Source organism: Ovis aries, chromosome 21 (assembly GCF_016772045.2).
Source record: "Ovis aries strain OAR_USU_Benz2616 breed Rambouillet chromosome 21, ARS-UI_Ramb_v3.0, whole genome shotgun sequence".
Classification (NCBI taxonomy): domain Eukaryota; kingdom Metazoa; phylum Chordata; class Mammalia; order Artiodactyla; family Bovidae; genus Ovis; species Ovis aries.
Window position 1 is genome coordinate 1,303,007 of NC_056074.1, and position 26,915 is coordinate 1,329,921.

The 26,915-nt window shown below is 39.4% G+C and overlaps 1 protein-coding gene across 2 annotated transcripts in view; it reads left to right on the forward strand.

Moving 5' to 3' along the window:
* The first annotated feature begins 585 nt into the window (after positions 1 to 585).
* SLC36A4 (solute carrier family 36 member 4) overlaps positions 586 to 26,915 on the forward strand; it is a 41,018-nt gene continuing 14,688 nt past the window's right edge. The window contains exons 1-9 of one of the 2 annotated variants that reach the window (XM_027959262.3): positions 586 to 706; positions 5,910 to 6,033; positions 7,388 to 7,478; positions 8,687 to 8,775; positions 9,761 to 9,856; positions 12,495 to 12,579; positions 17,355 to 17,582; positions 20,352 to 20,450; positions 24,761 to 24,930. In XM_027959262.3, coding sequence (XP_027815063.2) covers positions 658 to 706; positions 5,910 to 6,033; positions 7,388 to 7,478; positions 8,687 to 8,775; positions 9,761 to 9,856; positions 12,495 to 12,579; positions 17,355 to 17,582; positions 20,352 to 20,450; positions 24,761 to 24,930 — 1,031 coding nt within the window. In that variant the 5' untranslated portion in view covers positions 586 to 657. Of the gene's footprint in view, positions 707 to 5,909; positions 6,034 to 7,387; positions 7,479 to 8,686; positions 8,776 to 9,760; positions 9,857 to 12,494; positions 12,580 to 17,354; positions 17,583 to 20,351; positions 20,451 to 24,760; positions 24,931 to 26,915 lie in introns of those variants that run through there. The other variant, XM_027959263.3, reaches the window with a different exon arrangement.

Sequence of the window (26,915 nt, forward strand, 5' to 3'; positions counted from 1 at the left end):
GTGTGTGTGTGTTAGTCGCTCAGTCGTGTCCGACTCTTTGCGATCCCATGGACTGTAGTCCGCCAGGCTCTTCTGTCCATGGAATTTTCCAGACAAGAATTCAGAATGCTAAAGCCTTGCAAATACATGGGCTCCTCAAATTTAAGCTCGTGGTTATATTTAAAGGCACCCTCCCCACCCCCGCATGGTGGCCCAGTTTGTAAAGAATCCGTCTGCAGTGCGGGAGCCGTGGGTTCGATCCCTAGGTTGGGAAGATCCCCTGGGGAAGGGAAGGTCTCCCCACTCCAGTATTGTGGCCTGGATAGTTCCGTGTCCTGTACAGTGCACTGGTCGCAGAGTCGGACAGGACCGAGCGCCTCTCCCTTCCCCGCCCCCGCCCGTAAGGCCCGGGTCTCTGCTCGGTCTGCGCTGTCCCCAGTTGTCCGCGAAGCGCCTCCATCCCGGTGCCCGCGCCGGTCCTCAGCTCGGGCTCCGGGCCCCGGGCGCTCGGGGCGGGCTCTGCGGGCCCACCGCGCAGTGCGCATGCTCGGCGGCCGGGAGGCGGGCGGCGGGCGGCGGGAGGCGGGCCCGCTCCGCCGGCGCCCTGGGCCTGCAGCCGGCCACGCAGCGGCGGGAGCGCGCGCCGCGGGGCGGCGGCGTCCTGGAGACCCCCGAGCGATGGAAGCGGCGGCGCCGGCGGCCGAGGCGGCTGGGCGCGAGGAGCTCGGTGGGTGCGGCGCGGGCGCGGGGGCCCGGGGCTCGCCGTCGGCCTCGGGGTGCGCGGTGCTCGAGCAGGCGGGCTCGGCAGTGGGCCTCTTGCGGGGCGTGGGTCTGGCGTGGGTTCGAACGTGAGAGCAGCCGAGTCCCAGGCCACGCGGGCGGCCCGAGGCCGCAAGGGGCCTGACCTCGGGGCCGCACCCGCGCAGGGGAGCCGGGCCTGCAGAGGCTGTCAGAATGTGTGTGTGTGACAGCGTGAGTGTGAGCGTGTGAGAGGGTGTGTGACTGTGAGAGGGTGTGTGACTGTGAGAGAGGGTGTGTGTGAGACTGTGTGCGTGTGTGACAGTGCGATAGTGTGATTGTGTGTGACAGTGTGTGTGTCTGTGTGTATGAGAGTGTGTGAGTGAGTGAATGTGTGTGTGTGTGTGTGTGACAGCGTGAGTGACCGTGTGAGAGGGTGTGTGACTGTGAGAGGGTGTGTGACTGAGAGTGTGAGAGAGGGTGTGTGTGTGAGACAGTGTGTGCGTGTGTGAATGCGTGGCAGTGCGATAGTGTGGTTGTGTGTGACAGTGTGTGTGTCTGTGTGTATGAGAGAGTGTGTGTGTGAGTGAATGTGTGTGTGTGTGAGGTCGGGTGGCGTGCACTGAGTGTACGTGTCAGAGGCAGACCACAGCCTGCGCTGTGACTCGTACTGTGTTTTTCCAGCGATGCTTTAAGGAAGTTGTCGCAGTTGGGCTTTTCAGAGGCACCCGGATCAGGAAAGCCGGCGACTCCTTAGTTTACTCTCCGCCCCCGGGCGTGGCCAGCGCGCTCTGATCAGACGCTCGCAGGCAAACTTTTGTTTTCCTCCTTTGCTTTGGAGTCTTATCTTGGCGACGGAGAAGACACGTTGTTTATGGTTTCCCGCTGTCAAAAGGAAAACAAAAGTAGAGATCGGAGTAGTAATCATATTGTTCCTCCCGGTTGTAAGCATCGTATTAGGAATATTTGTAATTCGTTGTTAAATCATTAAATGATTAAAAAAGAAGTTGAGGGAATTCCCTGGAGGGTGAGTGGTGAGGGCTCCTCCCTTCCATTGCAGAGGGCACGGGTTCCAGCCCTGGGTCCGGGAGCTAAAATCCTGCTTGCGTCTTTAAAGAAATGCTGTATTATAGTAACAAGTAGACGTCCTCTAATACTCTGCACTTTGCAGTTGATTTCTTTCGAGTCCCAGTAATGGTGGAAATAAACATAGCGGTGTTGAATGTTTACTGTGTGTCAAGTAGTGTAAGCGCTTTTCCTACATTTTGTCTCCTTTAATTCTCACAGTGATGAGTGAAGTAGGTGTAATTATTAGCCCTGTTTTATAGATACAGTAATTTTAAGCTTATTAATGGTAGTACTCGGATAGGAACCCAGGTTTATCTGTTGTAAATTCGTTAATAACCCAGCCCAGTGAGGATGTCGGGAAATGTGTATTCTCATGCATTACTGGTAAAAGCAGTGTAACATATTTATCCTTAAAAAGGCACAGATTGTTTGACCCAGCATTTCTACTTCTAGAAATATTTCCCAAGGAAATAAGTCATGAAACATACCAACATGTTCATTACGTCATTTATAAAAGAGAAAAGCTGGTGACTGTTTAAATGTTCAGTTACAGGAAATTGTTTAGATAAATTGTGATATAGCTATATGGTCATATGCTGAATAGCCATTTCAAGTTTCATGGGAAGATATTTGCCAGATATATTTTTACTAACTGAAAAAAATTTCTAAATTATTTTTTTCAAGTTATGTCTGCTCATTAATTCAACACATATTTGTTGAGCTTCTCCCATGCACTAGGCACTGCTTTAGGCATTTGGGATACATCTGTAGGCAACACAGATCAGATCAAGATTCTTGCTCTTGTGGAACTTATATTCTAGTAAGAAGAAGCAGACAGTAAACAGTAAGACTATTATTAGTTAATGTATATGTGTGTGCTCAGTTGTGTGGGACTCTTTGCGACTCCCTGGACTTTAGTCCACTAGACTTCTCTGTCCATGAAATTTTCCAGGCAAGAATCCTGGAGTGGGTTGCAATATCTAGGGGGATCTTGCCAACCCAGGGATCGAGCCTGAGTCTCTTGCGTCTCCAGCGTTGGCAGGCAGATTCTTTACCACTGGGCCACAATGATTACATTAGGCTAAAAGGGCTTTGGAGAAAAAGAACAAAGTAAGGGAAATCAAGAATGATTGTCAGGCTTGGCAGTTTATAGTATTTTATAAAGTGGTCTAAATGGACGTTATTGAAACAGTGAGATTTGAACAAAGACTTGCAAGATGTTAGGGGATTAGTCAAGTGGATATCTGAAGACAGACTATTACAGGCAGAAAGAACAGCTGGAGTAATGACAGAAATAGCAAGAAGGGCCAGGAAGCTGAAGCAGAATGGTCAAGGTGGTGATAAAGCCAGATTATGTAGTGGTGTGGACGTCCATGTAAAGCCTTTGGCTTTTATTCTGAGAAAATAGGGAGCCAACACAAGGTTCAGAGAGGAGAGACATGATCTGACTTTAATTCTAAAGGATCACTCTGGCTGCTGTGTGAAGAACAGGCTTATGGGGGCAAAAGTAGAAGCAGGTTATTTCAGCAAATCAGCAAACAGATGGACTTGTCCTTCGCAGCAGTGTGGTAGCAGTGTGGAGAATGGAGAGAAATGGTCAGACTCTGGATATATAAAGCAGAACCAGAATGATTTCGTGACAGGTTCGATGTGGAGTGGTGGTGCAACAGAGGAGACAAGCATAACTCCAGGGACCTGCATGTCTGGAAGAATGAAACTGCCATCATCTGAGATGTTGCAGTGGTTGTATAGTATGTCTACAAATGCTTTGATGTTTCTCTCTGCTAGAGGAGGAACTTAATTCCCTTCCCTTTGAATGCGGGCTGTATTTAGTGACTTGTTTCTAGTGAATAGATACGGTGGAAGTGGTGATGGAATCGTGGAAATGGTGGCAGTGACCCCAAAGCTGGGTCCTGAAAGGCACTGTGCCGTGCTGTCTTTTGGATTGGTTCCTTGCAGGGAAGCCAGCTGCCGTGCTGTGAGGACACTCAAGCAGCCGTAAGGAAGAGCCCATGTGTCATGGAACTGAAGATCAGTTTAGTTTGAGGCTTGCCAAGTTTGAGATGTCTGTTAGACATGAAAGTGCAGATGTTGAGTAGGCAATGGGATTTATGTCTAGAGTTAGTGAGAAGCCCGATCTGGAGATAAATATTTGGAAGTCATCAACATGTAGGTAGTATTTAAAGCCGTAGGGCTGAATGAAAATAAACTGAAGTGAATTAACATGTTTGTTTGTGTGTACTCTGAAATGTTTCCAGTGGTAGTTTCTAGGTAACAAGGTCATTTTAGTTAAAAAAATTTGCTTATCTTTATATTTATAAGCTCTCTGCCTCAGAAATGGATAAAATAGTGACTGTTCCTCTCTTATATATGGTAGTACATAGATTTAGGTTGCAACATTATGTTATTTTTTAAAAAGGAAGCTTTCTACTTTATTTTAGTTTCTCCATTGTCAAAATATAAGTGGCTTCTTTTGCTATTATAAAAGTAAGGCAAGTTTATTACTCACACTTTCGTTGTCTGTATCTATCCTTGTTAACTTATTCACATTTTGTATTATTTCCTTTTTAACATTTTTATTTAACTTTTAAAACCTCGTTGCACTCATGCTGTGATTATCTAGCTTTTTCTTCCTCAGCAGTTGATACAGTATCACTGTTTTGTTCAGACTTTGAAAGCCATAATTTAATGTCAGTGTCGTAGTTTACAAAGTGGATGTACTCTAGTGAATTGATCGATTTCCTGATTGTTACTCATTTAGGTTGTTTCATTTGCAGATGTGGGATTACTCAGATTTCAGTTCATATTGCTAAATGAATGTGATTGTTCTTTATTCTGGTGATAACTGGAAATTTCAGGTTGATTTTAGGTCAGGAAATTGAGATTGCAAAGAGCATAAAATCAAAGCTAAAGAATCTCCCAGTATCTTACAGCATAGCTTTACTCTTATGAAGACCTGTTGTACTGAGTTCCAGTTAGCACTCGGATAGTGGCAGCTGCCTAAATCTTCTTTCTCCACATATCCTCACCCGAAACCTGTTAATTCAACAAGATCACAAGAAAACACATCTATGAAATTATTCATTTAGTATAGGAGACCAAGGATACCACAAACTTCAGATAATATGTAGATAGAAAAATAAACAGAAATTCCCAGCAGGGATCCTTTCGCTGCTGCAAACATGGAGAGTGGAGCAGTCTCTGTGGAAAAGAGGAGAGGGAGCAGGAGGCTTGGAAGAAGCGCAGTGAAAATCTCCTTCAGAAAGGGAAAGTGTAAAGCATGGTATATATTTATAATGGAGTACTACTCAGCCATAAAAAAGAATGAAATCCTGCAATTTGCAACATGATGTATGGACTTGGAGGACATTATGCTAAGTGAAATAAGTCAGGCAAATACTATATGATATCACTTATATGTGGAATCTAAAAAATATATAAAACTGGAGAATATAACAGAAAGGCCAACTCATAGAGGACAAAATAGTAGATGCCAATGGGGAAAGGGAAGCAGGGAGGGGCAATATAGGGTCAGAAGATTAAGAGGTATAAATTATTAGATGTAAAAGCTGCATGTACAAATGCAACATGGGGAATATAGCCAATATTTTATAGTGACTGTAAATGGAGTATAACCTCTAAAAATTGTGAACCGCTATATATATACCTGTAACTTATGTAAACTGTACAATATTAAAAAGCTTTTTAATTAAAAGATAAAAATATGATTGCCATTTATGTACTCAGTATGATTTGACACTAACAAGAGATAAAAGTTCATTGGATTATTTCTTCACATTTTCCATACCATAATTCTATCGTCATTTACTATAAACCTCATGGAGACAAAGTAGAAAATGTGTTACAGTGAATACTTATGCTTTTCACCTTGCACTGCTTAGTCCAAGCAAAATAACCAGCAGTTAAGTCTAGTTGTTTCTTTCTAAATATGGTAAAACTATTAATGTGCATTCTAAATATGGTAAAAGTATTAATGTACGTTAACTTAGGGTGGAAATAGTAAAGATGAGTAAAATTGCATGGCCTTCTATTAAACACTTCATTTACACCAGCTTAAACTCAATTTTTAAAATGATGGTGAAGCACTTTTTTTTCTTTTTAAGATATGGATGTAATGAGGCCCTTAATAAACGAGCAGAATTTTGATGGGACATCGGATGAAGAACAGGAGCAGGAGCTTCTGCCTGTTCAGAAGCATCACCAGCTTGAGGATCAAGAGGGTATCTCGTGAGTAATTAGGGTTTAAATGTCTTTTTCTCTTGGCATTCACTCTATATTTTGTAATCATCTTCTACAGACCAGGCACTGGATACTGCCGAGTCACAAAGATGAGTAAGACATAGTCCTCACCCTCAAGAGATTCATAGTCTATTTGGGAAAGAAGAAAAACATCTAAATTACAGAGCAGTGTACAGGCATCACTACATGATGAAAGTGAAAGTCGCTCAGTTGTGTCTGACTCTTCGCGACCCCATGGACTATACAGTCCTTGGGATTCTCCAGGCTAGAATACTGGAGTGGTTAGCTTTTCCCTTCTCCAGGGGATCTTCCCAACTCAGGAATCGAACCCAGGTCTCCCGCATTGCAGGTGGATTCTTTACCGGCTAAGCCACAAGGGGAGCCCCCTCACTACATGATAATACATATCAACTGCTATGAATCTTGAAAGTAGGGGGATTGGATTGAGAGGAATCGAATTTTCAGAGACGGAGCTTCTGCAGTGTTTAGGAGTTAGACTCTGGGAAGTAGGCAGTAAACACTTCTTTATGTTGAGTGAATGGTGTGAAACAGTCATGGTCTCAGGAAAGCAGTGGAATATTTTAAAAATCTTTTTTGTTATTTTGTCATCATTAATAGATTTGAGTAAGTTATTATTCTAATGATAATTTGACAGTTAAGCAAAGTAACATTTTTATTGACCAAAGATGAATAGTATAAACTAATAAAAACTTTAGATAAGCATTTTTTTCAAAATTAAAAATTTGTGCCCTTCTTCCTAGTTTAATTTGTGTTTTCTTGGCCAAGAGACTCTCCAAATGCCTCTTGGAATGCTTTCTTAGGTGAAATCCCTTGGGAGTTCATGATTATAAAAGCTGATTAGTATTTATCTTACTTGATGATATACACAGTTTTAGAAATTGTATTTTTTCTTTTAATTAACTTCCTCTGAGGTTGATAATCATAGATAAACTATGTTTAATGTCATGATTGCATAGTGCAATAAATTGCTGTCTTACCAGCTTAGCTGTATATAATATTCAGCATTGTTCTGAATATCATAGCAGCAAAGAATCTTATGAGAAAATTGCCTTTCATTTATTACTTTAATATATACAAAAATACTTTCATTTAACTCATTTAATCTCCATAATAACCCTCTGTATTCTGCTTTTAAAGAACAAAGGTTGTACTTGAACCAGATATAACTTCTGGCTTCTTTAGCTTCTGTTCACATGGAAATGTTAGTTTGATTCCTTGCCTAGATAAATTTTTAGTTCCCTTCTGATGCTAAAACCATGGTCATGTAATTTTAATAGCTTTTGTTCTAAAATGTTTAATTCTTACAACTTCTATTTTTCAGATTTGTACAAACTCTTATTCATCTTCTTAAAGGAAATATTGGAACTGGTCTTTTAGGACTTCCACTAGCAATAAAAAATGCAGGCATAGTGGTAAGTCTCATTTTTGTAATCTCTAGTTAAAATACAGTTACCAATCTTAATTTACAACAAAAATTAGAGCAAGTTAACATCTAGCCTAGTCAAATATAACCTGGTCAGGTGACAACTAGATAATCGTTTAGCTATTGTTGTTAAAATTATATAAATAATATATAATATTATATGATAATAATATATGATAATATCTAACTAAAAATGAGAATCAATTACTCTTTTCATTTCTACCTAATTACTTGTTTACAATATTTGACAGATCCTAAATCAGTATCTGATTTTTCCAGATATAGTTAGATCTTATTAGCCTTTTGGATTTTCAGGAATTTAGGTGATACATTCATAGCAACAGATATATTTTTAGAGTATTAGTATTGGTGAAATTTTATAGTTTTTTAGATTCCAAATAAAATATATAGTTTTCAGGTTTTAAGAATAATAGTTAAAAAAAGAATAACAATATCTTTTGAAAACAAACATTCAAAGAGTTTGTTGGAACCAATTGTGATTATAGAGAATCCTGATAGGGGAGTATTCAGTTATGAACTAATGAAATTGTATTTAACATTTTTTAACTGATGAATTTTCTTAAGAGTTTTAACTATCATTTTGGACTTTGTCCATCCTAATTTAGAGAAACTGAAAAATTTCTCATTATAAAAATAACTTTGGCAATATTTTGTCTGTCAATAATCTAGGCATCACTTTAATTTTAGTAAATGAATATTTGAAATTTTTATGTACCACTTTTTCAAATAATTCTTTTCTAGGCACAGTTTCTCAGGTGTGATTCTCAACAAGTGATACACAGAAGAAGTAGATTGCCTACAATCCCAGATGATACAGTGCTTTTTAGTAACTTAGATAATGTTTTATGGTTGTGTATACTTTTAATGATGGGATACCAGTTGTCACAGACTTGCTGTCTGATGTTAAATATCACGCTGTATTCTATTCTATTGTGTTGCATTTATATATTCTACATTCATAGGTTTGGATAGTCAAGTTGATAATTATATGTGGTTGTCTTAAATATTACTAAATTCTTTCTGTATCAAGTCCATTAATTTCTATTATGCAAATGATTCTTTAATCATTTTGTCTAAAATTTGTCAGTGACAATTAATAGTCTGTATTTCATTGTTTATAAGATAATTTAATTTTTATTAAACTTAAATGTTTAAAACGTAATGTTTTTCCCACAGCTTGGACCAATCAGCCTTGTGTTTATAGGAATCATTTCTGTCCACTGTATGCACATTTTGGTACGTTGCAGTCACTGTCTATGTCAGAGGTAAATGTGAATTTGTTAAGTCTATTTAATTTATTTTAAAGCTATATAGTTTTTAAAGGATAAGATAGTCTTATATTTCTACTGTGCTTTGCAACTAGACATTGTATTGCCTATAATCTATTACATGGACAATTCTAAGAGAATGATTACGGAAAAAGGTAGCATTTTATATGATTGAAATCTGGTCAGCATAAATATACTTCTTTTAAAAGTAGTGAAATCAAGTTTTTTTAATATAGTGTAAATGAAAAAAATCAGGGAAGATATATGGGGCAAAAGGAGGCAGCAGGGCTACTTTTAGTTAAAAAATAATGGTCATTTGTTACTAATTTCATTTTGAGTATAAGACCTTTTATGCTCTTTGCTGATATGTGGGTTGGTAGGTAGTAAAATAATATTCTGTTTTATTTTTGTATCAAAGTGTTTCTATTGGATAGTGAACCAACTTTTAAACAAACATTGTCTATTCTGGCAAACTAATATTCTAACTTTAACTCACTTTTGTTGTTGCTAAATGTTCTTAAAACTTTAGGCGGGTCATTTATGATCTTTAAATAACACTGTATACTTGAAAAAATAGAAGTGAGAATGTGGCTATTAGATGATTAAATATATGACAGTATATTATAAAGCCCTGTATGGGTTTTTAAAAATAATGCTGTTATAAGAATGGAATAGTTTAGGCGTGAACAGTATAGTTGATGTTTTTAGATAATTGAAATATTTAAATCAGTGAAACACAAATATTATATGAATTTAACAAATACATAAACTTTAACAGTGGGTTAAAACTAATATATTGGTTGAAAAGATATATAAAAACTTCAAATTTCATGAGATGTCTTTAGAAATATGCAAATGTCCAAATTTCCAAAACTCCTCTGTCAGTATATAGCCCACTTATTGATGTTCTTTTCAAGCGATGCATTTATGGAACCGTTTAAAAGTTTTCCTTTTCATATGCATGTATGTCATTAAATTTCAGGTTCAAAAAGTCAACATTGGGGTATAGTGACACAGTGAGTTTTGCTATGGAAGTAAGTCCTTGGAGTTGTCTGCAGAAGCAATCAGCATGGGGGCGGTAAGTACTTGCTATGTTATTAATATATAGTTATCAGTATAGGTATGTTCATCTGATAAAGCAGATTAATAGAAGTAAAATAAAATTGGGGGAAACATAAGTTTAGAGTTAAATGGACTTGGGTTCAAATTTCAGCTCTATCATTTTACAAATTCATGATCTGGGTCAAAGAATTTTTATTTTATTTGAGTTTTTTCACTATCAAATGAGTTTATAATAATACTTCACAGAATTATAATGATAGTTGAAATAAAGTGATATTTATAAAGTGTCTAGCTAACCTATGACATAATCGTGTTTGATAATTTTTAAGGAAAAAAAAGCAACAAAAATGTTGTAATCTCTATTTCAAATAAAATTGTAGTGTTTAGCCCATACTCATAAGACATCTGAAGTATGTATTTTAATATAATGTTGTTTTGATCACTGTATAGTTTAAATGTAACTTTATAGTTGTCAGACATAGCTAATCAAAATCAGGTGAACACAGGACTGGAAAATAAGCATAGGCAGTTTACAGCATGCTAACCAGGGTACAAATAATGTGTGTGGTGGAAGTTAAAAGAAGGAAAAGGATGGTATCAGTAGAGTGGTTTATGGTTTGATTTTCAGGAAGTTAGATGTGTCTGTGAGCTGCTCAGAGTTTCCGGCCTGATAGACTGTGCGGGAGAAGGAAGGAAACAGAGCCCAGTGCCCTGGGGATTGCCTCCAGGACCCCGTCTTCCTCCTCCTCCTGCCAGGCTAAAGGCAGGTTTGTCTGCTTTTCCTATCTAAAAGAATGGCTTTCAGACAGAAGCTACTGGGATGATTGTTGGTAAAGGGTACTAACATTAAAGGTGAGTGAAGAGATCTTAAAGAAATACTTAATTCATCAGAGAGAAGGAATTTGGATTCATTTCAAGGTACCAAGGTTATTTACACATGGGATCCCGGAAGAACCGTGAAGAAAGAGAGTTATGGCAAGAATGAAAATAGGCAAAGGCCCTTCCAACTTCACATGGGAGGAGGAGGGTTTGTTGGCTTGTAGACTAGACTACTTGATAGCTTGACAGTAATGGTCAAACAAGAGACTATAATGAATTAGTAAGTGCAAGCTCATTGTTCCCAGAACAATAGGCAGAGGTGTGGACTGTATACTAATAATATGTAGGCTGACTTTTAACTTGATTATAATCATACCCAAATAATGCTAATTTGGCCAGTGATTTCCCTTTCCCACTTCCATACCCGCTGTGTTATGTGGCTGGAATTGTTTAGAGTATCTAAAAAACTGTGCAGAGAGCTAAGCAACCTGGAGAGGTCTCTGTAGAATGGTAAGGGCCATGCTCCCAGTCCTCTTCCATTTCGTATTATTAGTGATTTGGATGGTAGGGAACATGCTCATCCTATTTGCTGGGAAATACCGTAGGTTGGAGAAGGCAATGGCACCCCACTCCAGTACTCTTGCCTGGAAAATCCCATGGATGGAGGAGCCTGGTGGGCTGCAGTCCATGGGGTCGCTAAGAGTCGGACACGACTGAGTGACTTCACTTTCACTTTTCACTTTCATGCACTGGAGAAGGAAATGGCAACCCACTCCAGTACTCTTGCCTGGAGAATCCCAGGGATGGGGGAGCCTGGTGGGCTGCCATCTATGGGGTCGCACAGAGTCAGACACAACTGATGCAACTTAGCAGCAGCAGCAGTACACCAGGTTGATCTGAAAAAGATCTGGAGAAACAGAAGAGATGGGCTTAATATAATTGATGAAATGTTTTCATGAAATCACTTTATAGATAGATACTCATTAATCTGTTGAATTTCAGAAGTAAATAATGGGAAAATTGGGAACTTTTAAGTATTATAACTTTTTTTGCTCAATGATATGTCTAGTGATATGCAGATCATAAATATATGCTCTTTGTAGATAATAAATATTTTAAGCAAATAGAAAAAAGTGGAAGCAGTGACAGATTTTATTTTCTTGGGCTCCAAAATCACTGCAGATGGTGACTGCAGCCATGAAATTAAAAGATACTTGTTCCTTGGAAGAAAAGCTGTGGCAAATCTAGACAGCATATTAAAATGCAGACATCACTTTGCTGACAAGGTCCATATAGTCAAAGCTATGGTTTTGCTAGTGGTTGTGTCTGGACGTGAGACTTGGATCATAAAGAAGGCTGAGCACCAAAGAATTGATGCTTTCGAATTGTGGTGTTGGAGAAGACTCTTGAGAGTCCCTTGGACTGCAGGGATATCAAACCAGTCAATCCTAAAGGAAATCAGTCCTGAAGGTTCATTGGAAGGACTGATGCTGAAGCTCCAATACTTTGACCACCTGATGTGGAGAGCCAATTCTTTGGGAAAAAAACCCTGATACTGGGAAAGATTGAAGGCAAAAGGAGAAGGGGGTGACAGAGGATGAGATGGTTAAATAGCATCACTAACTCAGTGGACATGAATTTGAGCAAACTCAGGAAGATATTGAAGGTCAGGGGAGCCTAGTGTGCTGCAGTCCATGGGGTTGCAAAGCATTGGATGTGACTTAGTGATTGAACAACAACGACATTATGACATATTTAAAATAGTTAAAAGGGAAAAAATATATTGACATTTCTTCAGCTCTTACTAATACTTATTTGTGGGTATCCCTTTTTAGGAATGTGGTTGACTTTTTTCTGGTGATAACACAGCTGGGATTCTGTAGTGTGTATATTGTCTTCTTAGCTGAAAATGTGAAACAAGTAAGTGTTTTTCTCCAGTTTTTGAAATCATTTTCTTCTGATGCCACAATTATGGCATCATATTTAGATATGGCATCAAACATAGATGGTTTGCAGTCTTGGTAGAGACTATCAGTTTAAACAAACATGCAAAGCACTGAAATAAAAAAAAAGCTCCCCTTTTAGCACAATGCCGAAGTACATTTCTTTATGTGCTTTAACTGATAGTTGGCCTGTATTATTCTTACTTTACCGTATGTTTTTATTTAGTTATTTTAATCAATAACTGTTATTATCCACATGTGCATGGTACAATAGTAGGCATTACTCAGTAATCTAGAGTACTTCTGTAGGTATTTTAGTGCAAAATCATGTGAATATGTGTTCTAAAGAATCTCTGTACCTAGTATATATTTGGGCTTCCCTGTGGCTCAGCTGGTAAAGAATCTGTCTGCAATGCAGGAGACCTGGGTTCGATCCCTGGGTTGGGAAGATCCCCTGGAGAAGGGAAAGGCTCCCCACCCCAGTATTCTGGCCTGGAGAATTCCGTGGACCGTATAGTCCTTGGGGTTGCAAAGAGACATGACTGAGCTACTTTCACTTTCACTTTCAAGTATATATTTGACTCACTTTTCTAAGTGTAAGATAAGTTCATTTTATATTTAGACCAAGATTTGGCAACCATTTTTTTGTAAAGGGCTAGATAGTAAGTATTTTCAGTTTTGCAGGCCATATGATCTCTATCTCAACTCAGCTGTAGACAATAATACGTTATATATGGCTATATTCCTGTACAATTTTTTTTGCAAAAATAGATGATAGGTTTTGGTCTGGGGGCGATAGTTTGATAAAGCCCTCCTCTTAGATTTTTAATGGTGGAAAGGGTCACTGAGTCATTCTTTTTAAAATAAGAGAGTTGATGCTTTTATCAGCATTATTCATCATTGATGATGCTTTTGATTTTACAAGTATTTAATTCTTCAAGTCATATAGTTTTAGGATTACTGACTCAGTTAAGAGGCTATTTAATGTCAATATAAGGTAACCCATTTCGGCAGTCATTTACACAGAATATAATGGAAATGGTGCCTTTCTGGGATTGTGCATCCTGGTAGCAGTGAATGTTTTCTGTCATCCCCTAAGAGAGCTACCAACAAGCTTGACCTAAAGTTATAGATAATGCTCACAATGCTTTATGATCCTATATTTATAAACTGTGATACATATCCTTTAATTTTTGCAACTGCACTGTAATATAAGTATTATGCTCATTTTATGAATCAGGATACAGAGTCTCACAGAGCATGAGCAATGTGCCCCGGGTCATGTGAGTTAGGCAGCAACCTAAATGCCTCATTCGGCTGCCGCACTGCTGTTCTTCCTAGGGCAGGGCATTGTCTGACTTTAGCTGTGAGTATGTGTATGACAGACTATATAAGTATATAAAATAAATATCTGTAAGCTCAGGATTGGTCACTTTCTCCAATGAAATGTTATCAGTTGCCTCCAAAGTTGAATGGAAGAATTTAACTCATTTGCACATATCATGAGACCAGGTAGAAAAAGTGACTCTCTGGAAGGTAAGGAGAAGCTTGCAGTTGATAGAAAGATGAAAGTTCTTTTGCAGCCCAAAGAGCAGTATAGAGAAAGACATTGAGGCAGATGTGAGAAATGTTGAAAGCAATGCTAAGCACCTCACCTTAGAGAGCAGACTGAATCAGCAGTCTGATCACTGAAACAGCCTCATCAGAGATTGCCCCTCTCTGCAGCAGCGTCCTCACATTTGAGAGCGGTCTCCAATAAAAGATACACAGGTTGATTAAACCGTACTAATTGCTACTACTTTTACAGTTTAAACCCGTAAGGTTATTACCACCTTGATCTGCCTAAAACTGAAGGTTCAGTGTTACATCGAACCAAAGAATTAAGAGTCTAGTTCCCACATGGAGCTGTGCGTCTCTTGCTCTGTAGCTGCTGCACGGCTGTTCTTGGTCCCGTTAAGCCACTGTGGACAGTTGGCAGGGGTGAGGTACTGTGGCGCTTCCAGTGATGCTGGTCCATCGTGGTTATAGTAGCTTCTTGCTGATCTTACGTTAAAATGCTCAAGAAAAGGTCAGATAGACCAAGTAGTTTATGTGGGTATGAAGAATAGGGAAGGGCTGTTACATTCAGAGGAAAAAAAATGTTGTGATACCAAAGCCCGTGGACTTCAGAGTCAGAAGATCTGAATTCAGGTGCATGCTCTCAGTTTTTTGGGGTAAGACCCCCTTATTCCTGGTCAAACCTCGATTTCCTCATTTGTAAAATAGGAACAATAGCAAAACCTCCCCATGTTCCTCATAGCCTTATTGTGAGGCTCAGCTGATGAAAGGTTTGTGAAAGCCTTTATACAATGCACTATGCATTTTATATGCAGTATGCAAATATAGCGTATTATAGCTCTAATTCTGCATTATAGCTTTGCTGAAGAACATCATCTGCCTTTGGAATTTTAACCATTAAATCACTGAATTGAAAAGTTAATAAATTGTAGAATTTAGTAAATTTGAGCTCTACTGGAAGCAACTGAATTTAGTAATTTTATCTTATAATATTTATTTCAGTGTTTTGCATTTTGGTAAACATGTGAGAGCGTAGGAAGTCCTATTAGATAGCCAATCTCTGTCTCTAGAGGGCACCGAAGGACTCAAATGTTTACCTGAATCTTGCTCTGGGTATGTATCGATATTTTTATTTTACTTTATTTTTCAATCTTGAGAATTTCTTATAACTGTCTTTCTGCCAAAGAATACTAAACTATTATGAGAGGTTTGTGATAGAATTGATGTGAAATTCCCAAGCACCTAATGACTCAAACAACCCTTGTATATGACTACTTTTCTCTTGCCAGGAATCCTTGATAGAGCTTAACTCTATCATTACCTCATCTTGGTTATGGGAGGTACTTCTTTGAATACCTGTACTTCAGAAGTATTTGGCTGTAAATAATTTGATGACAGAGAAAATCGGGTCAGCAAATAAAACATCTTCTTAAAAGCCAAGTGATGTAAACAATCAATTTTGCTTCTATTTCAAGTTATAGAAGATAAAATAGGAAGTTTTAATGGCCAATTATAAGATAAATGAGAGCTGTGCAATTCTTAAATGGTACATGGCATAACCTGAGAGCCTGCTAGTCCAGTATGAGTTATAAGTTGCCAACATAACTTAAAACTGGTAGGTATAGTCCCTGCAATTTAAGATGATAATTACATTTGTTGTGGCACTAAACATTACTTATTGTGGATAAGGGTAAAATTAACCCCCTGAATTATTAATCATGTCAGAATTTTGTTCTGTACTTCTGACTTGTTGGCCTCCTAGTCCTGTATTTCGGGGGAGAGAGATGTCACAGAGGGGACCAGGGGCTCCTTGGGCAGGCCCCTCCTTCAGGCTTGCAGCGTTTTGATCAGGTGAACGTGTACCTGTCACATGCTAGATTCTTGGGTCTCAGACCTGGGCTTGAATCCTAGAACTACCACTTACTGACTTGATATTATATAGATTTTTCTTTTTTACTTTCCCTAAACCTCAGTTTCCTCAACTATAAAATGGAAATTAATATTACCACGCACCTCAGAGCGTTGTTTTGAGGATTAAATGAGATGTTGCGTATTTAGTTCAGTACTTGACACAGCATATATAAATCATAATTCTCTTTATATTTCTCCTTCATGGCTATACGTTGGTGGAAGCTTTTTCCTCCCCTCTTCCTTATTCTCCTGGTAATCCAGTATAGGTTCATGAAGGGTTCCTGGCGAGGAAAGTTCAGTACCTGACACATACAAAATACTCAGAAAATACTTGCTGTTACTACTATAAGTTTTGGTTCTTAATTTATATATCCAGAGACATGATAATGTCATTATGTTCAAAGGAGGGTACAGTGTTTGGGGCAAATAGATTTTCACTGATATTTTTATTTTAGTATGATCTGCCTCTTCTCTGAGTTTTTAAGATTATTTTTAAAGTCCTCTATAATTTCATTTCTATTTTTGTAAGTTGGACTATTTGATTAATTGAATGAGGGACAATTTTTAATATATGGAGCCTATAAATTATGGAATCTCATTTGGAAGCTAAACATTGGTTTATAGAAAAAGCTGAATAAATTTTGAGGTAGAGTTGATTTATCTTATAGAAGCTTTTTGCTCTGACAAAAATGTATTGTCTAGCACACAGAAGATAACTGATTTTTAATAAATATTTATTGACAGTGATACTGATTCATCAACAGTTGCTTTATAGAATACCTTTAAAATTGGGCTCTGATTTCTGAGTTTCATTTTGATTACTGTACATTTCTAAAAGGCACTTGGAGATTGTTTGCTGCTTCGAAAAAGCTGTGTTAATAGACTACCCAATGGCCATTCTAGACAAGTATACTTCTACTTTTGATTATCTCAGGAGCAGATTGAGCCTTTGCAGGCATCATGAGCATTACAGTCACAAAGCTTCAAAACGGATTAGCAAATCTGTCCTCATAACTTTCTAGTGAACCTTGTTTTCACAGTATGATAAAGTTATTTTGCAAAGAAAACTATTTTAATTGTCCTTAAATTATATATATATATATATATATATATGTATATTTCTAGGTTGCTAGATTGTCTTAAAACTATGTATTTTTATTTATTGCAAAGGAATTTATCATAGAGTATATATAGATCACAGTTTTCTTTATATTTCTCCATGCTTATAAGTTAATGGAAGTTTTTGTCTTCCCTCTTCCTTATTCTCCTGGTAATCCTGTATAGGTGCATGAAGGGTTCCTGGAGAGGAAAGTGTTTGTTTTGAATAGCACCAATTCATCAAGTCCATGTGAGAGGAGAAGTATTGACCTCAGAATATATATGCTTTGCTTTCTTCCGTTTTTAATTCTTTTGGTCTTCATTCGTGAGCTCAAGAATCTGTTTGTGCTTTCATTCCTTGCCAACATATCCATGGCTATCAGCCTTGTGATAATTTATCAGTACGTTGTTAGGGTAAGTATAACGTGTTTTTAACTGTGTTGTATGTTTTTTAACAAGTAAACATTTTTTTTTTTACTTTAGAGGTAAAAGTGATGATAAGTAAAGACCCTACTTCCTATGTGTCACCTAGGACACAGAATCAGGTTTTCTTTTGGGGGATACTGCTTAGCTGAAGAAGTGTATGGCATAGAGGATGAAAGCATAGGCTTTGTAGTCAGATCTGGTTTTGAATCTTGGTCAGTATGCTTCTGAGCTGTATGGCATGGCCTCAGAAGGTAGTAATGCCTCCCCTACTAGAGTTGTAAGATGCAGGACCCTGCCTTAGTACACTGCCTAACATGAAATAAAGAACTCATCAGTGTTTTGTTTATTCCTTTAAGACTTAAACCAATCATAGGAGATGGGAGTCTAGCTGTGATGTAATGATTTTCTTTCACGCCTGAAGCTTTATTTGCCGCCACTGCTTCAGCTCACTGACACTGTCCTGGGCTGTAATCTCTTTCTGCAGTAACCACAATGGAGTTCATCATCAGTAGTCTGGAGATACTTAACTCACTTTCCTTAAAATAATCTGTTGAGGGTATCCAGGGGATCTGCAAATCCCTTAAAATTATTTATAAGATTTAGTGTTTCTTGCCTGGAAAATCCCATGGACGGAGGAGCCTGGTGGGCTGCAGTCCATGGGGTCGCTAGGAGTTGGACACGACTGGGCAACTTCACTTTCACGTTTTAGTTTCATGCATTGGAGAAGGAAATGGCAACCCACTCCAGTGTTCTTGCCTGGAGAATTCCAGGGACAGGGGAGCCTGGTGGGCTGCTGTCTCTGGGGTTGCACAGAGTCGGACACGACTGAAGCAACTTGGCAGCAGTGGCAGCAGCAGTGTTTCTGTATGTATATGTGCTTTTTCCACTGGGCAGCTGTATAGCTTTCATCTCTCACTGGGGGCAATGACTCAAAAAAGGTAAAGAATCCTTATTTTATTCTTTTCTGATGCAATCAGACTTTTTAGACATTGCTGCCAAAGTAGTTGTCCTAAAATCTCCATTAGCAGTCCATGATGAATTCTCTTATGATGAGTCTCTGTCTCTTTTTTGCCCTGTCTGAATTCCAAAGCCTGTGGACTCGTTGTTTTAGCACATGTGAGTGGAAGAGCAGGAAGACCTCATAAGATTTTCTAGAATTCCTGACCCCTTAGTTGGACGTCTAGGAGTTAGTGGAGCAGAAATGTATGTTCCTTAGGTAGAGGGAAACTTGTGAGCCTTGAAGGACAGTTTAGTATTATCCAGCAATCCAAACATTTTAACTTTCCATTTTGATCCTAACATGTTTTTAGTCGTGTAGCACCATCATGTCACACAGTTCTACTTGTGCTTCACGTTTTCTCAGTTCAGTTGCTCAGTCGTGTCCGACTCTGCGACCCCATGGACCGCAGCATGCCAGGCTTCCCTGTCCATCACCACTTCCCGGAGCTTGCTCAAACTCATGTCCATCTAGTTGGTGATGCCATCCAACCATCTCATCCTCTGTCGTCCCCTTCTCCTCCTGCCCTCAATCTTCCCCTGCTTCAGGGTCTTTTCCAGTGAGTCAGTTCTTCGCATGAGGTAGCCAAAGTATTGGAGTTTCAGCTTCAACATCAATCCTTCCAATGAATATTCAGGACTGATTTCCTTTAGGATTGACTGGTTGGATCTCCTTGCAGTCCAAGGGACTCTCAAGAGTCTTCTCCAACACCACAGTGTTGGAAAAGCATCAGTTCTTTGGTGCTCAGATTTCTTTATGGTCCAACTCTCACATCTGCACATGACTACCAGAAAAACCGTAGCTTTGACTAGGTGGTGGACCTTTGTCAGCAAAGTAACATTTCTGATTTGTAATGTTCTGCTAGGTTGGTCATAACTTTCCTTCCAAAGAGCAAGCGTCTTTTAATTTCATGGCTGCAGTCACCATCTGCAGTGATTTGGAGCCCAAGAAAATAAAGTTTTTCTAGACCTCTCTTATTTCCCCAGTTATCCCTGTGCTCTCACACTCAGTGTCTTTGCTCATGCTTTCCATCAGCCTCGAATTCCACTTCCAGTCTAGTAAGGCAGAGAACACAGGGTGGTGAGGAGACTTGGGGTAGCTGGAGGAAGTAGCCACTTTGGACCCAGACATCTTGAACAAGATGTGCAGATTGTAAGTTTCCAGATAGTGAGGGCTGGAACAAGGGTGTATGAGTCAGCACCAAGTCATCGAAGCCAGAGTCAAGGCTTCTGCACAAATAATAAGGGTGATGGCAATCGTCAGGTCGAAGAGTGAAACAATGAAGCCTGGAGCTAGGGAGCCACGCAGGGTGATGAGGCAGAGAGCCAGAGTTGGGCAGTCTCGGAAACCAAAAGAGCAATGAAAGGAGAGAGGGGACGAGTTCCACTGGATACTGTCAGCAGTGGTTGGCAGCTGGTTGTACAGCTCTCAGCTGAGATGATGAAGATGCTTGCGCGTTTCCAGCGGTGGCAGGAGCCATGCCCAGTGAGAACAGCCTGGGCCTTGCAGGTGGAGGCAGGTAATCAGGAGCGTTCAGCTCAGCTGGAACGTGCGGGCTCGAAGCAGACAGTTGCTTCCGGCAGTAAAATCCGAACAGCTTGGCTACCTTTAGCATAGGATGCTTAAACTTTTTATTGAAAGAATTATTCATATTTATAATCTACATTTGCTAGTGTGAAGCTCATAAGTATATGATTTCACTCTTCTGCTTTAAATTATTTCAAACAAGTAAGTAACTTATTTTTTCTTTCTTTCTCCAGAATATGCCAGATCTCCACAACCTTCCAATAGTGGCTGGTTGGAAAAAATACCCCCTCTTTTTTGGTACTGCTGTATTTGCTTTTGAAGGCATAGGAGTGGTAAGGATTTAGTCTTCATTATTATTTTTTAAAATCTTAAGTCAACACAGAGACCTACTTACATTTAAAAATACATGGTTTTCTTTCCTGTTTCTGGTTTTTTTGTTGTTGTTGTTATTTCTATTTTTTTATTCCTAGAAAATGATTTGCATTTTGATATGATAATCTTGAATTACAGTTTAGCTCCTCTACTAACCAGGAGTTCATCATGTTTTATCTTGGATAATTTTCTTAATAAGTAAAATGAGAGCATTAGAATAGATTATTTTTAATATTTTGTTGTGAAAATTTTCAAACCTATATAGTGTGATGAACTCCTCTGTAAGCGTCACCAAGCCTCAAAACCCATTAACTCATGGTTAATTTTGTCTGATCTATATTCACTCTACTCTGTTAAGTCTGGGTTATATTTAGACAGATCCGAAACATTATATCTTATAGACTAGATTATTAGAAATGAATTGAAATTGTTATAAAGTTTACTATTACCTAAGAAGAGTCAAACATAAATTCTTTTTAGATTTATGCATATCATATTTGTTTTGTGAAATGATGTTATCATGAAGCTAATACCAAGAGATACAAACATCGTGAGGACTCTGAGATCCTGAATATTTCCATTCAAGATGTTTCCAGTTTGGGGACATCCTTGTGGCCTAGTGGTTAAGACGCTGAACTTCCAGTTCAGGGGGTGCAGATTTGGCCCTGGTTGGGGAGGTAAGATGCCAAATGCATGCGGTGTGGCCAGAAATTAAGAAAGGTGCTTCCCTCTCACTGAAAGCCTAGAATGTATGGATTTGGGCAAAAGAGGATGTTGCTGTTTGTGTGCTCCCTCAGTCTGTCATGTCCAGCTCTTTGTGACCCCACGGACTGTAATCTGCTGGGCTCCTCTGTCCATGGAAGCTTTCGGGCAAGAATACTGGACTGGGTTGCCGTTTCCTACTTAAGGCGACCTTCTCAACCCAGAGATCAAACCTGCATCTCTTGTGTTTGCTGTGTTGGCAGATGGATTCTTTGATGCTTCTCCACCTGGGAAGCCCCCATACTACATTTGATCTTGGTCAAAAGACCATGTCTCTTTGTCTTTTCATACTGTTCAAGGGGTTCTCAGGGCAAGAACACTGAAGTGGTTTGCCATCCCCTTCTCCCTGGACCCCCTGGTGGCTCAGATGGTAAAGCATCTGCCTGCAATGCAGGAGACCTGGGTTCGATCCCTGGGTCAGGAAGATCCCCTGGAGAAGGAAAAGGCAACCCACTCCAGCATTCTTGCCTGGAAAATCCCATGGTTAGAGTAGCCTGGTAAGTTACAGTCCACGGGGTTGCAAAGAGTCGGACACGACTAAGAGACTTCACTTCACTTCTCCCTGGACCACTGGGTCCTTCTCCAGTGACCCAGACCCTGATGCCGGGAAAGGTTGAGGGCAGGAGGAGAAGGGAGGAACAGAGGACAAGAGGGTTGGATGGCATCACTGACTCAATGGATGTGAGTTTGAGCAAACTCAGGGAGATAGTGAAGGATGGAGAAGCCTGGCATGCTACAGTCCATGGGGTTGCAAAGAGTCAGACACGACTTAGCAACTGAACAGTGAAAGGCCATAGCTTATGTTTCATAGACTGATGTTTGGTGTGGGAGCAGAACCACTGATAAACATCTGTTTGTATGAACCACAGACAAAATAGAACTGAGACAGTTTTATGCGATTTTAGTTGGGTTTCTGCTCTCTCTGAATTCTCCTTTACAGAATTCTTACTAATTCTTGGAAGCTCCATTTATCTCTGTTAGAGACATAATTGTAGATTTTCATTTCTGCTTTAACTAGTAAGCCGTCGCTAAGCTATTGGACATTTCCAGTTAACTGTTGTTCCTCTGACATCTCAGATTCAACAACTCTGAAGTCTGACACATACTTTTGCTTTTTTATATAAAATCAGTTTCACTTCCTCATTTCTGTATTTCTTTTAGTTTTACTTTTGGTTGCTCAAACTTGAAACACTGGAGTATTTCTTTTCACTGTGTCCCTGGTTTCCCCATTCCCGTCAGCAATTAAGACGTGTTGAGTCTTCTTTTCGTCTTTCCCCAAATCAGCTCCATAAGTGAGGTTATGTGTGGAACAGGAGGCTCTGCTTCACGCGGATAGAGCCTCCGTAGTGCCCGTTTCCTTCCTAAACTGGCGCCACCTCTGACTTGAAATTCCTCTTTCAGTCTGGGTTTTCTCTGAGCATACAACTCGTGCACTCTTCTGTTTTCTGTTAATCACTCACAGTTTTCATATGGACTGACCTAACTCACCCGAAGAGCGGAGATAACATTAGTTATTATCTCATGAGGTTATTGTGAGGACTATGTGAGATCCTGCATGCAAAGCTTTTACAAAAATACCTGGCACACTGTAAGCACTTAGTATATACTCATTAGTACTTAGTGTAAATTTGTATGCCCAAAACCTCCAAAAATTTGCCTACAAATTGAACTTTTAAATTAGCCCTTTCCCCCCGCCCCGCCCCAGTAGTATAAATACTTATTCATCTCACTGGGGCTTCCCTGGTGGCTCAGATGATAAGGAATCCACCTGCAATGTGGGAGATCTGGGTTTGATTCCTGGGTTGGGAAGATCCCCTGGAGAAGGGAAAGGCTATCCACTCCAGTATTCTGGCCTGGAGTATTCAATGGACAGAGGAGTCCACAGGGTCACAAAGAGTCAGACACGACTGAGCGACTGTCACACTTAACACGTTCATCTCATTGACAGACAACAGATACAGATGGATAGATAGAGAAACAGTTGTAGACGTGTGTACTTGGGTCAGTATGCGTGCATGTACCTACTAACTCTGTCTGCTGAGAGAGCGGAAGGCAGTGGCACCTAGAAGCACTGAGCCCGCTTAGTGCCCAGATCGTGATTCTCCAGCAAAGGAAAAAAAGTTCTTCAGAGAAATGGCTGATTACAGGACGGAAGCAAGGAAATTCAAGGTATATCTGGAGCATATTGTAGTGCCAGAGAGAATGTGTGTGTGTGTGTTAGTTGCACAGTTGTGTCTGACTCTGAAACCCCATGGACTTTAGCCGGCCAGGTTCCTGTCCATGGAGTTTTCCAGGCAAGAATATTGAAGTAGGTTGCCATTTCCTTCCCCAGGGGACCTTTCTGAGCCGGGGATTGAACCCTCATCTCTTACATGCCCTGCAATGGCAGGCAGATTCTTTATCCGCTAGTGCCAGCTGGGAAGCCCTGCCAGAAAGTACGGAAGTGCTCAAAAACCAAAAGAATAGATGCACATCAAAAGGACAGAGGACCTCACCTGATAGAATTCACGATGACCGAAGCTGGAATGAGAGTAGAACAAAATGAGCAGTAGTAAACTATAAACCAAATGTATATGAATCCCTATGAATGCGAATATGTGGTTAAATAAATAAGCACATAGGGCAGATATCCAAATAGCTTATGTAGATACTATCCTCAGGGAGTTGTAACTTACTCCCCCCAGTCCCTGGAGTGTGGGCTGCCTGTAGTGATTTACTTCCAATGAATAGAGTATGAGGAGGAGGAAGGAAAGAACTTTATAAGCAGAACTTTACTGGCAAACACTGCCTTAACCAGGGAATCAAAATGAACTTCACCAGCGATAAATCATGCTGACAGCATGTATGATAGGAAGGGCATCGCACCTCCATGGTGTACTTTTCTGAAAGCTATATTCCCAGTCTAGCCATGAGGAAGACATCAGACGATTAATAAAGGGGCAGTGTGCCAACTACATAACCGTGCTCCTCCAAACTGTCAAGGTAATCAACAATAAGGAAGGATCAACAAACTGCCCCAGACCAGAGGGGACTAAGGACACATAATGGCAAAATGCAAGTGCTGTCCTGCCGGACCCTGGAGCAGAAGAAGGACATTTGCGGGAAAACTGGTGAAATCCAAATACATTTTGGAGTTTAATTGTAATGTCCCAATATTGGTTCTTAGTTGTAACACATGTACTTTGGTTGTGGAACATGTTAATCAAAGGAGAAATTGGTCAGGAGTGTATGGGAGTCTTTTGTTTATCTCTGCATTTTTTCTGTGAATCGAAAATTATTCCGAAGTAGAAAGTTTATTTTTTAAAAAAACCTGACAGTTTTGTGTATTAAGAGCTGATTTAAAATCTTTTTATTTTAGGAATTAAAAAAAATCTGTAGTCTGAAAAAATATGTAATATTTAGAAAAATACATAAACCATTATGTATTGCATATACTATACAAAGATTAATTTGGGCACCTATCAGGAGGATGCTATATTGTTTTCATTTACTTGCATTCTCTTCTTAGGTCCTTCCACTGGAAAATCAAATGAAAGAATCAAAACGCTTCCCCCAGGCATTGAATATTGGCATGGGGATTGTCACAGCACTGTATGTATCATTAGCTACTTTAGGATATATGTGTTTCCACGATGATATCAAAGGCAGCATAACTTTAAATCTTCCCCAAGACGTGTGGTAGGTAGACAAGAGTTTGTTAACCTAATTTGTATATTTTATAATTTACTAGTGTTTTATGATAAAGGTGTATTTTCAGTTTTATGGTTTAAACATTTAAAATCTTTACTGTGGTTTCTTTATTTGTGTAATCTAAATTTTTTCATAATCATCAGAGATCATCTGATTTTACAGATTTTTGTGGCGTATTTTTAAAAGATTAAAATACAGGTTGTTCCAAATTTGGATAACAGGTGAAACGTGAACTCTTTTAATATGGACTCACTTTAATAAAAAATTTATCCTTGCTGCCAAAAATCTAACATTCTGGGTTTCTGATAAAATCATATAACCCATCACTTATGGCCCTCAAGGTTTTAGTGGTCAGCTTTAACACTGTATGTGCCTCAGTCCTTTCTGAATACAGGACACATTATACAGTTGACCCTTGAACAACAGGGGTTTGAACTGCATGGGTCCACTTATATGGATTTTTTTCAATTAATATGTTAGAAAAATTTTTGAGATTCAAGACAGTTTGAAAAAACTCACAAACTACATAGCCTAGAAATACAAAAAAGATATGTCATGAATCTATAAAATATATGTAGCTGTACCTGTAACATACAAGATATGAGTTAATTGACTGTCAGTAAGGCTTCTAGTCAGTGGCAGGCTATTAGTAGCTAAGTTTGGGGGGAATCAGAAGTTGTATGCAGGGTCTGACCCCAACCCCTGCATTGATCAAGGGTCAGCTGTAAATAGTGTGGTGCATCTTAATATCCTCTTTAATATTAGAACCATATTCTGCTAAATGAAGCAATATGTAGAGTCTTTATCTTCTTCCAGAAATTGATCTTTGGAGATTTAATAAAGATATTGGCAGTGATTATGATGTAGACTTACTCCCTTATTTATGAAATGGGAAGTAACTCGTTAGTTTTGATAAATGCAAAGAATAAATGCTGACCTAATATCGTGCTGCTCCTTTAGCTGTTTGGATGGAAGTCTGTGAAACCTTAAATTTAAATATTTTGACTGGCTTCCTGATGAGAGTTGGATTGCTATTCAGTAGACATTTGAATCCTGGGTCCTCATTAGAGTCCAAAATGTTGTTAGAACAAGTGTGTGTAGGGAACCATTTATGATAGGGAGAAAGTACCTAGAGTAGTTTCCAGGTTGCCCAAGTCTCACCTATGCAGCGTGTTTATCTTTTTTTTTTTTTAATTACAGTTTTACTTTAGCCATGATATATTTAGGAAGGCATCCAGGATGGGCCCGTTTCAGCGCTATTCATTTGTTTCAAGCTGGAGACATGACTACAAACAAGACGTGATTGTTTGGCATTTATTTCATTAACCTATTCTACAGTTGATAATATGATTTTGTTTCCTTCAAAAGTGCTCCTTTTTTTCTTTTTTGTAATAGTTTAGTATGGAGTATCGACAAACAGCTTATATAAGAGGATCAAGGCTAAGAATTATGGTAGTTTAGTTTCTCTGCAAAGATAGTACAGCGTCTAGAAAACAAAATGATACATTTCTCCACTTGAAGTAAAGTTTAGACTAAATCCTAAAAGCAAGTTCATAAGTAAATTTGACAAGTACTATAAGATGTAGGTGGGGAAACGATCTCAGAATTCTCCCCTACCCTTGTTCATGAACGTATCTGAAGAAAGTCTTAAGGGGGAAGATACCGAGGTGGGAGTGCCTGCCTGTCAGGTTGAGACGCTCCTCTCCCCAGGGAGCTAGGAACCTGGCGAAGTAGCAGTGGGCACGGAGGTGGAGGGCATGCTTTTGGTTTTCACAGCTAAACCTCAAGGGGGTGGTACTGTCCCTGCAGAAGCTCTAATGAATCCTTCCCTTTTTCTGCATCCACTCCCCACCTTTGCCTTGTTCCCTAATTGCCATGGCTCCCCAGTTAGAAAGGAACTCATTATAAGCCTTAATTAAAACCAGACTATCAAATAAAACAGCTCTCCACTTTCAGGTTGTGACTATTTTTTT